We start from the raw sequence: 11,106 nt of genomic DNA on the forward strand, positions 1-11,106 counted from the left end.
TTCCTTTCACGGGGACTACATTACTGCCTACCTTATCCCTCATGCTTTAGAGCTGCAGATTCCTGGATCTCCATCCGCAACTGTGGCCCTAAGGTGAAGGTAGGAAGGTGCCCGCCCCTCATTTAATACACCACGTACTTGTTGGGTTGTTGGTTGACATTTGCCCCTTCCACCTGGCACCCGGGGGTTTACTGTTGTTACATCTAGTCTAGCTTTGTTTGATGACCACCTCATCACACGTCTTAAACACTTGACAATCTGCCTGAGTAATACCATTGCCCAGTCAGCTCCAATCAGCTCCAATCAGCTCCAGTCAGCTGTCGAGACAGCCAGCATCAAATTTGTCATGGTTAGACGAAAGGCGACACCAGCCCAAGGAGGGGCTGTAGCTGGCACTACTGCCTCAGTAACTACCATGGAACTGTTTCTTCAATGTGCTGCAGCTGTTTTCGATAAGGAGGTTTAGTTAGTTAATGGTTGCCTATCCAGGTCACCGGGTGCTGGTACAACTGTCTTGCACACAGATGCACCTGAGTTATTGACTTGCATGGACAACGATCCCTCTAATTCCACAGATATTACAGAAACGAGCGATCGCAGCGGGGTCATCTCCCTTCCCACAGCTCAACGAAGGCCCCTCTCGAAGGCTGTTAGAATTATTAACAAGGGAGGGAACTAAGGCCAACCCAAGCAAGGAAGGGTGGCATCAACTCCCTGCATGTCCACCTCTCATCTCGAAGACCACCGCATGGGAACTCCCCTCTGACTACGTTAGGAGTTAAGGGGGCTACTACACGCACAAAAAGGAAATCACAAACTATGGGGGGCAGAGCGAAAAAACGAAACCCTAACCTGCCCCAAAAAGTTCAACCACCTGTTACATCCACACCACCCAATCTTGACATGATAGGTGCTCTGGAGACGCTCAAGGTAACGATGGAGGTTATGTTGGACTCTAAGTTGGCACCATTATTTCAACGACTAAAGGCAATTAAAAAGAGTCCATTGGACCTGAAGTGTCCCCTGATAACAGCCCAGAATGAAGGGTTAGCCACTCAACTTGTACATCACTCTGTACCAGGACCTGCCAATCCGGATCGCCCACAAGTTCCCGACAGAGGCAAGCCACAGGGGCAGGGAAGACAAGATACTGAAAGTCATCCACCGTCGACACGGAGAGGTTCTCTTCACTCAAGTAGCAGATCATCTCTGCAGCCACAGCCCCAGTCCCAGGCAGGGACTCATCCAACAGTGGCATGGCCTATGAGGGGAGGGGAAGTTCATTCTTTAGATCTTCCAGCGGAATCAACCCCTTACGTGGTGGTACTGGGGAATGTGCCAACTCTTCCAGGGGGAGGAAAGAGGACTTTTCCCAATTGAGGAATAAAGTTTTATACTGGCTATCTCATAACACATACTTGGGCTCTAGGGTAGAAACAAATCTTATCATGGTGATAAGAGTGAAGTGAATTGGTAGCTCTCATAAATCACTACCAGGGGATTGTGTCATTGTGAATTTTAACAGCCCACAACCAGCAGAAAGGATCTTATCCGCAAGGTTATACCCCAGTCCTCCAAGTGAAGAGTCGACAATCGTGGCCCTGCCACTCGGGTTCTTTTATAGACCTGTTTTTACAGGGAGCTTACACCAAAATTATTTTAATATGGCTCTACCTATCAACCAGTCACAGCAAACCCTGTTTATCAGGAAAGTACATTCAAATCCATCAGCTACAACAGCATATCCCGACAATTTGACCCCGTACCGGCATGGACCTGGTTTACCGCCCCTAGAGCTGTCAAACAGAATCACCCCTCTGTCTAGATTGGACACATGCGATTAACTTGATAGGTCCCCTGCTTTGGACACGGACCCAGTAAATTGTGTTGTTCAGTGGGACACACCAGAGGATATTCAGCAAAGTATGTGTGGGCATGATACCAATATTATATCCTGGAATTGTGTTGTTCAGTGGGACACCCCAGGGGAAAATCTGCAAAGCATGTGTGGGCATGACACCAATGTCATATCCTGGAATGTCGCAGCCTTAGCTAATAAGTTATCTGACCCACTGTGGATGGCTATTATAAGACGATTTCAAGTGATTTGTTTGCAGGAAACATGGCTGGTAGACTGCAGTTTATTTTTAGAGGGCTATAAGTCTTTTTTTGTCCCGGCTTTACCCTCAACGGCTGGAAGAGCCAGGGGTGGTCTAGTTACCTTTATTTCCGTTGCATTGGATTGTCAGATCCAGGTTTCACCTTTACACAGTCCCTGTATACAACATCTAACTCTAAGAAAGGGATCTAGAAACTTGGGTCTTATTAACTTTTATAATTCAATAAGTATGTCTGGTGAGTGTAATATTAGTCTATTGGGTTCCTTCACTGCACGATTGAACATCTAAACCTTATGATAACAGGGGATTTCAACATACATCTTTGTGGAGATCCCCTGCTGACTAGCCTGGATACCTTAGATTGCCCTCAGGTGAGGGGGCTGCATTTTGAGAATACTGCCCAGGGGGACACCCTGAACATACTCCTTCATGAATTTGACTTGATATCACTTCTGTCATTAGGTGACCCCTGTAGCAAGGCAGCCGTTCCTTCGTTTAAAGGAAGAGGATGTGGCACAATCATTGATTTCATGATAATTTCATCACTCCTGAAATCTTCATTTTGGGGTTTCTTTATACAAGAAAGTGCATACAGTGGCCATAACCCACTGTGTGTTGAATTGCGAAATCCAATAATGTTATGTAAAGGGGGTATTGTGGATAAGGGGTCATTAAGACCGACGGATAGTAAACGAAGGCTTAAATGGGCACAGATCTCTCTGGACGCTTTTCACAAATCGGTTATAGATCATTGTGCAAGCTAACTGGCCATATGTACCTCGCCGCATACTGCTCCAGGGGAGATCGTTAGTGCCTTTTAATTCCCAATCTTCCAAAGTCAGTGATCTCTTAAGTGCCCCAGTGCACAGAACAGTCTCTCGCACCCCTGGGTGGTTTGATTCTTTATGTTCAAACGCGGCAAGAACCCTGTGAGAAGCTCTTGGCAGGAGTCCTAGAAATCAGACCTTAATCAGGGCCTGCAGCAGCGATTACAAGGCAAAACTGGGCAAGCGCACGTTTACTCTGAAGGAGGAGGCCTGGAGGAAGTTGCTCGAGGCAAGTATCCTGAAGAATAGCTCCAGATTTTTGAACATCATTAATAGCCCGTTCCTTGAGAGTGTTGAAGGAAGCCCTATATGCACACACATAATGGAGGACGACTGGGTGTCTCATTTTAAAGCTATGTTTGAGATCCCCTCAGAGCTGATTAGTGAGTTCGGTCAGGAAGCAGTCTCTACCACATAGACCTTTGGGCTAGGGGAGATAGAGGCAGTTATCACAGGGCTGACAAGCAACAAAGCACCGGGCCCTGACGGTATTCCCCTGGATCTTTTTAAATCTGACCCCTTGTTTTGGGGCCCGGTACTCACAGTATTAATTAATGCGGTGGCCAGGACTGGCTGTCCTGAGTCCTGGGCCACCTCGACCATCGTGCCAGTTTTTAAAAAGGGGGTTCGCAACAACACACACTGTTACAGACCGATATCGATGTTGCATTCGGTGGTTAAGGTGGTGGATTGTGTGCTCCTGGATAGATTGACTGGATGGGCGGAGGAACACGATATTTTATCAAATGTTCAATATTGGTTCCGCTCAGGCCGGTCTACTGCGGTCCAGTATCTTAACCTCACCCTGATCCTCAGCAAGTACACGGTTGCACGTTCTGGTACCATCTACCTAGCTTTCATGAACTTATCCTCTGTATTTGATCGGGTGGATAGGTCCAAACTGTGGCAGTCCATGAGAAATATATGGGTAGATGATAACATTGTTCACTTTCTAGAGGATCTCCACTGCGCAACAAAGGCTAATGTCAGGTTTTCGCAAGATCTGCGTGTGTCCCGTTACTTTGACATTAAAAGAGGCGTTCATCAAGCATGCATTATGGCCCCCTTTTTGTTCAATTTATATATTAATGATCTAGACAAAGTTCTTCTGTCCACAGGGGTGGATTATCCGTATGTAGGCAGACGTGGCCTCCCTGTATTACTTTACACAGGACGACGCAGTCCTTAATTAGAGGGCCGCGAGGGGGCTACAAACACTACTTGATGCCTTTTCCACCTTTATGGCGGATCGAGATTTATCTATTAACGACTCTAAATCTTACGTCATGTAAGTGGGGACTCGTCCCAAAAAACTGTTTCAATTCAGGGTCGGCCGGGCAAAGGGGCTGCACACTGAAGTCTTTTCATACTTGGGTGTCGTTTTGGATACGCATGGAAAGTGGGGTCCACTCAAACAAAGAAAGAAGGGGGATCTGATGAGGGTGAATGCGGCTATCTTGAATTTCGCATCCAAGTTAGGAAAGAGACCCATCGCAGCCCTGTTGAAGCTCTACGAGGCAAAGAGTGTTGCTACTGCCTCCTATGGAAGCGAAATCTGGGGGCATATCCCCTTAGATGACATCCAGGTAGTTGAGAACAGTTTTCTGAAACATCTATTGGGTGTCCCTCGTGGCACACCGAATATGGTGGTACACGAGGTACTGGGGGTGCCTTTCTTAAATGATACACTGGCCCTCCGGTATTCAGACATAATATCGAAAAAATTATTTCGACAAGACATAATATTGAAGTTTTAATATCGAACGTAGATAATATAGAAATATAAAAATATTGAATACAAAAATATCGTAATCAGTAAGTATAATTAAATATCGAAAGCAAGAATATCGAGAGACAAAATATCGACTATAAAAAATATCGTTTCATAGTAAAAAATAATAATTAAGTAGTAAAAAAATGTAATGAGATTTATGAAAAGTAATATCAAAAAATTGTACAAAAATAAATAAAAATAAATATAATTAATGAAATAATTATTAAAAATACATATCTAGTTTTAGGAGCGTGTTATTGGGTTGATAGGGGATAAGGGTGGGAGTGTTTTAAAATATATGTAATAAAAATATAATAAAAAAATAAAAATTATTAAATATATTTATAATATTTTTTAATAAAATAATTATTAAAAATACATATCAAGTTTTAGGAGCGGGTTATTGGGTTTATAGGGGATAAGGGTGGGGAGTGTTTTAAAATATATGTAATAAAAAAATAATAAAAAAACAAAAGTATTAAATATTTGTAAAATATTTTTTAATAAAATATAAATATTCATATTTATTGAATAATAAGTTTTTTTTATCAATTAATATTTAAAAAAAATAATATGTAATAATATGACATAACAATCATTAGGAGTGGGTATTTGGGTTTATAGGGGATAAGGGTGGGAGAGTTTTTTAATATATTTAATAAAAGTATATATAAAAAAAATTTCAAAACAAAATTTGTTTATAAATTAATATTTATTCTTATTTATTAATCATACAAAAAATATTTAATATTTTTATTAATAATATAGCATAAGATTACATAACTATCATTAGTAGTGGGTTATTGGGTTTATAGGGGATAAGAGTGTTGATGTTTTAAAAATAAAAGTAAAAAAATAAAAAAGCTTTTAATTTATTTACATTATCTTTAAACATTTATTAGTAATTAAAATATAAATTTAAAAAAATTCAATTTAATGTAGACTGGATTTGGAATAGTAATTATTATTTAATTAGTGTCCAGCACCTACTTCAATTTAATGTAGACTGGAGTTGGAATAGTAATTATTATTTAATTAGAGTCCAGCACCTACTTCAAATTTATGTAGACTGGAGTTGGAATAGTAATTATTATTTAATTAGTGTCCAGCACCTACTTCAATTTAATGTAGATTGGAGTTGGAAATAGTAATTAATATTTAATTAGTGTCCAGCACCTACTTCAATTTAATGTAGACTGGAGTTGGAATAGGAAATTATTATTTAATTAGTGTCCAGCAATTACTTCAATTTAATGTAGACTGGAGTTGGAATAGTAATTATTAATTAATTAGTGTCCAGCACCTACTTCAATTTAATGTAGACTGGAGTTGGAATAGTAATTATTATTTAATTATTGTCCAGCACCTACTTCAATTTAATGTAGACTGGAGTTGGAATAGTAATTATTATTTAATTAGTGTCCAGCACCTACTTCAATTTAATGTAGACTGGAGTGGGAATAGTAAATTATATTTTATTAGTGTCCAGCACCTATTTCAATTTAATGTAGACTGGAGTTGGAATAGTAATTATTATTTAATTAGTGTCCAGCACCTACTTCAATTTAATGTAGACTTGAGTTGGAATAGTAATTAATATTTAATTCGTGTCCAGCACCTACTTCAATTTAATGTAGACTGGAGTAGGATTAGTAATTAGTGTCCAGCACCTACTTCAATTTTATGTAAATTGGAGTTGGAATAGTAATTATTAATTAATTAGTGTCCAGCACCTACTTCAATTTAATGTAGATTGGAGTTGGAATAGTAATTATTATTTAATTAGTGTCCAGCACCTATTTCAATTTAATGTAGACTGGAGTTGGAATAGTAATTATTATTTAATTAGTGTCCAGCACTTACTTCAATTTAATGTAGACTTGAGTTGGAATAGTAATTATTATTTAATTAGTGTCCAGCACCTACTTCAATTTAATGTAGACTGGAGTTGGAATAGTAATTATTATTTAATTAGTGTCCAGCACCTACTTCAATTTTATGTAAATTGGAGTTGGAATAGTAATTATTAATTAATTAGTGTCCAGCACCTACTTTAATTTAATGTAGATTAGAGTTGGAATAGTACTTATTATTTAATTAGTGTCCTGCACCTACTTTAATTTAATGTAGATTGGAGTTGGAATAGTAATTATTATTTAATTAGTGTCCAGCACCTACTTCAATTTAATGTAGATTGGAGTTGTAATAGTAATTATTATTTAATTAGTGTCCAGCACCTACTTCAATTTAATGTAGATTGGAGTTGGAATAGTAATTATTATTTAATTAGTGTCCAGCACCTACTTCAATTTAATGTAGACTGGAGTAGGAATAGTAATTATCATTTAATTAGTGTCCAGCACCTACTTCAATTTAATGTAGACTGGAGTTGGAATAGTAATTAATATTTAATTAGTGTCCAGCACCTACTTCAATTTTATGTAGACTGGAGTTGGAATAGTAATTATCATTTAATTAGTGTCCAGCACCTACTTCAATTTTATGTAGACTGGAGTTGGAATAGTATTTATTATTTAATTAGTGTCCAGCACCTACTTCAATTTTATGTAGACTGGAGTGGGAATAGTAAATTATATTTTTAGTGTCCAGCACCTACTTCCATTTAATGTAGACTGGAGTTGGAATAGTAATTATTATTTAATTAGTGTCCAGCACCTACTTCAATTTTATGTAAATTGGAGTTGGAATAGTAATTATTAATTAATTAGTGTCCAGCATCTACTTCAATTTAATGTAGATTGGAGCTGGAATAGTAATTATTATTTAATTAGTGTCCAGCACCTACTTCAATTTAATGTAGACTGGAGTTGGAATAGTAATTATTATTTAATTAGTGCCCAGCACCTACTTCAATTTAATGTAGACTGGAGTTGGAATAGTAATTATTATTTAATTAGTGTCCAGCACTTACTTCAATTTAATGTAGATTGGAGTTGGAATAGTAATTATTATTTAATTAGTGTCCAGCACCTACTTCAATTTAATGTAGACTGGATTTGGAATAGTAATTATTATTTAATTAGTGTCAAGCAACTATTTCAATTTAATGTACACTGGAGTAGGAATAGTAAGTAATATTTTTTAAGTGTTTAGCACCTATTTCTATATCAAGTAGACTGGAGTTGGAATAAATATTTTTATTAAATTAGTGACCAGCACTTATTTTAATTTTATATAGATTGGAGTGGGAATAGTAAGTTACATGTTATTAGTATCCAGTACTTAATTGGATTTTGCCAGTAATATTATTGTGAGATTATAGTAATAACAAAAGAGAACATTTTAAACATCTTTGAAAAAAAATATTTATTAGGTTTGGTATCTTTAGCAGAGATAAAAATTTAAATAATAATTAATTCACATTTATGAAACATTTATATCTGAGCTAATAATTTGCAAACAAAATTACAATAAAATTAACATAAGAAGAAGAAATATAATATGGTTATATTTAATATGTAATATCATTTCTTTATAGTATTACATATTATATAGTAAATAAAATATTAATATTATTACTAATTTTTTTAACAATTAATTTTTTACATCTAAGTTTCTCAGAAAAGGGGATATTTTTTGCAAACATAATTAGTACATTTAAATATTGTGTCACTTTTTTTTACATTTCTATAAATTGTTGTAATAAATATTATTTCTTTCATAATATTTATTTTTACACTTTTTATACATATTTGTAAATAATTTCAGACTAGCAACAAAATAACATTTTATAGAAAATATTAGCTATTTTGTAATGAATTCAGGTAATTTAAGAAAGAATTTACATTATATTTCTTACTTTGGACTATTTTATTACTTTTGGGTTCTTTATTTTGTAACCGGGTTAGGTCGTTTTGGGTCATTTGGATGAAGAGCAGCTCGCGGTTGGGAGAGACTTTACGTCGCTTCAGGTAAGGTTTGTTTTATATGTTTTATGTGTATTTTAATGTACTTTTGAGAGTAGTCTGCTGTTATTTAGTGTTCTTATATGTGAGTGAGTAGTGTTTTAGATTTTTAAAACGATTATTTCCGTGTGGTAGATACACGTAGTTTTACTTTGTCATAGGATTGTTTACAGAGTAACTATATCTATGTTTTATGTTTACGTAGTAGGAAAATAATGTTTTTACTAATGTTAGTAGTTATTTATGTGTTGGTTATTGTGGGTGGGAATGTCTGTTTTCTATGTTTTTGTTATAGGTGTTCGCCATATCGGAAGTTCCGCTTTTTTTTTTAAAGGAAGTGTTTGTTGGTTTTATTCACCACTGCTTTGCAAACACTTCTTTTAAGTTTTCGGTTTTCCTGGAGCGTTTTTTTAACTTTTTGCTATTTTTCGGGTTTTTTATGGTTATTCAATGACTCTTCACACTATGGATTTGCTTTTTTTGGTACAGTTTTATTTTTGCATTTTATTTTCGGTTACATTTGCACTACCTGGATTACTTTGGTGGAGAAGGACGTTATTGGATTTCAAACATGATTGGTAAGTCATTTATGTTTTATCTTTTGTGGGTGGGTAATGTGATTATTAATATTGCATTGTTTAATAGTTCTTATTTTTATTTAATGTGTGCATATATGTGATTAATAAGTATGTATATTGCATACATTAAATACTTTTAAACATCAAGATTGAAATGTTATTATGCATATTTAGGTGATAGTTTTAGGGATTGCTTTGGTGTTGTTATTTATTCAGAGTAGGGTGTTGGCAATTATGTTTAAGTATTCAATGCATTTTGTACTAGGGTATAATTTCACTTGCTCTTCTAGGTATTTGTGCATTTGCTTATTTTGTTTTGATGTTTTAGGGACTAGTTCAGTTATGGATTGGTCCATTCTGAGTTCCTGGTAGCTTTGTTCTTTCTGTAGGCACTTAATAAAATGTTCTAGAGTTGGTTTTGTTCTGCCAGTTGATTGTATAAAGGCATTGTGCCAACCTTCTACTGCGTTGTTAGTTTTAGATTCACCATTTAAGGTGCTTCTGTAAACGTTCCACCAGGGTATTAGGAATTTTGGGTTTCTTCTGTGGCCAGATCTATGGAGTCTGCCTACCCAGGTGTCTTCAAAGTAGTCCAAAAATGGACTCAACTTAGCTTCATTTTGTTTATAGAAGGGGCTGTCTATAAGAATGTTGTAGTGTTCTGCTACGTCTGTTTCTGGAACATAAGCCAGTGCTATGAGTTTTTTTATTTGGTATGCAAAAGATGAGTTAGTTGCATATTCTACACTTAAGGTAGTTTTTTGTAGATGTCTCCATAGACACTGGTTTAAATGATAGTAGCAGCCTTGAATGCAGGTATGGGGGTGGATTTTTAGGATGGTTAAAAGCATTGCTTGCTCAAAATCTAGAATTATTTTTTCTGGAGAATAATCATTTGTTTTTTGTTTAATTATATTTAATAATTCCATATATGTGGAACTATTTTTGTTTGGTAGTAGTCCATATAGTAGTGGTATGTTGCAGTTTTGGTAGAGGCCATGTACAGTGTATAATTGGAAAAATGGTTTGGGACAGATGTTAAAAGTCCCATCCATCATCCAATATTGGCTTTGCTGAAGTTTTACTAGATTCATATTGGTTCCAAAAATAATAAGTCTTTTGTCATTGTTTTCATTGTCGTAAATTATAAATGGTTGCTTGTTTAAAGTTATAATTTGGTTGGCATTTAAATTGATATCATGATATGTTTTGGGAGCTGGTGTGGTAGTAGTAGTAGCTTTTTTAGTTCGTGCTATAGTTCTTTTTAGTGAAAGAATATTTGGCATTTGTGTTGTGGCAGTTTTAGGGATTTTAGGAATTGCTACTTTTAATATGACGTTGGTTTGTTTTTGGGAACCTGTGCTTGCCTCTTTTATATTTTCCAATGCTGTTCTAACTTCAATTTCAGTTACATTTGGTGGATGATTGTGTTCCCTAGTATACAGTACAGTAGCTTCTCTTGTTGTTGCCCTTCCATAACACTTGTTAGAATAATATTTACAACATTTCCAATTAACTTTCATGCCATATTGCTTTTCTTGTGTATAAGTGTAACCCATGTAGCACAGTAATAGCTTTCCTTTCTGGCTGATTACAAATTCTGCTTCTTCTGTCATTTTGTTGTTTGTATATCTAGAAAACATATATATAATAGTTAATGTCAAGGAAAATGTGTTTATAATTCTAAGTAAGTGATTATTAGTAATGTATATACTTACGTGTTTTAGAAATCAGTGAAATCTTTTGATATGTTTTATTCTTTCATTGTGGATAGTGTTTTCTGATGTTGTTTGAGCTGTTAGGAAAAACATAAAAAGACAATATTATTACAAAATTATGTGTATATTTAGAATGTCACTGCTAATTTCTACTACAAAAGTG

The 11,106-nt window shown here is 35.7% G+C and overlaps 1 protein-coding gene across 1 annotated transcript; it reads right to left on the reverse strand.

Annotated features, from left to right (window-relative positions):
• Positions 1 to 9,437: 9,437 nt before the first annotated feature.
• LOC147659011 (uncharacterized) lies at positions 9,438 to 10,841 on the reverse strand. Its single transcript, XM_086952044.1, has one exon. The coding sequence runs from the start codon at positions 10,839 to 10,841 to the stop codon at positions 9,438 to 9,440; it is 1,404 nt and encodes a 467-aa protein (XP_086808170.1).
• Between the last annotated feature and the right edge of the window lie 265 nt (positions 10,842 to 11,106).

The sequence above is a fragment of the Lissotriton vulgaris genome, unplaced genomic scaffold (genome assembly GCF_964263255.1).
Source record: "Lissotriton vulgaris unplaced genomic scaffold, aLisVul1.2 SCAFFOLD_8389, whole genome shotgun sequence".
NCBI classification, from domain to species: domain Eukaryota; kingdom Metazoa; phylum Chordata; class Amphibia; order Caudata; family Salamandridae; genus Lissotriton; species Lissotriton vulgaris.

What these genes read in the sequence shown, in the direction of transcription:
- LOC147659011 (XM_086952044.1), bottom strand. Translation starts at nt 10,841, where the DNA reads ATGACAGAAGAAGCAGAATTTGTAATCAGCCAGAAAGGAAAGCTATTA.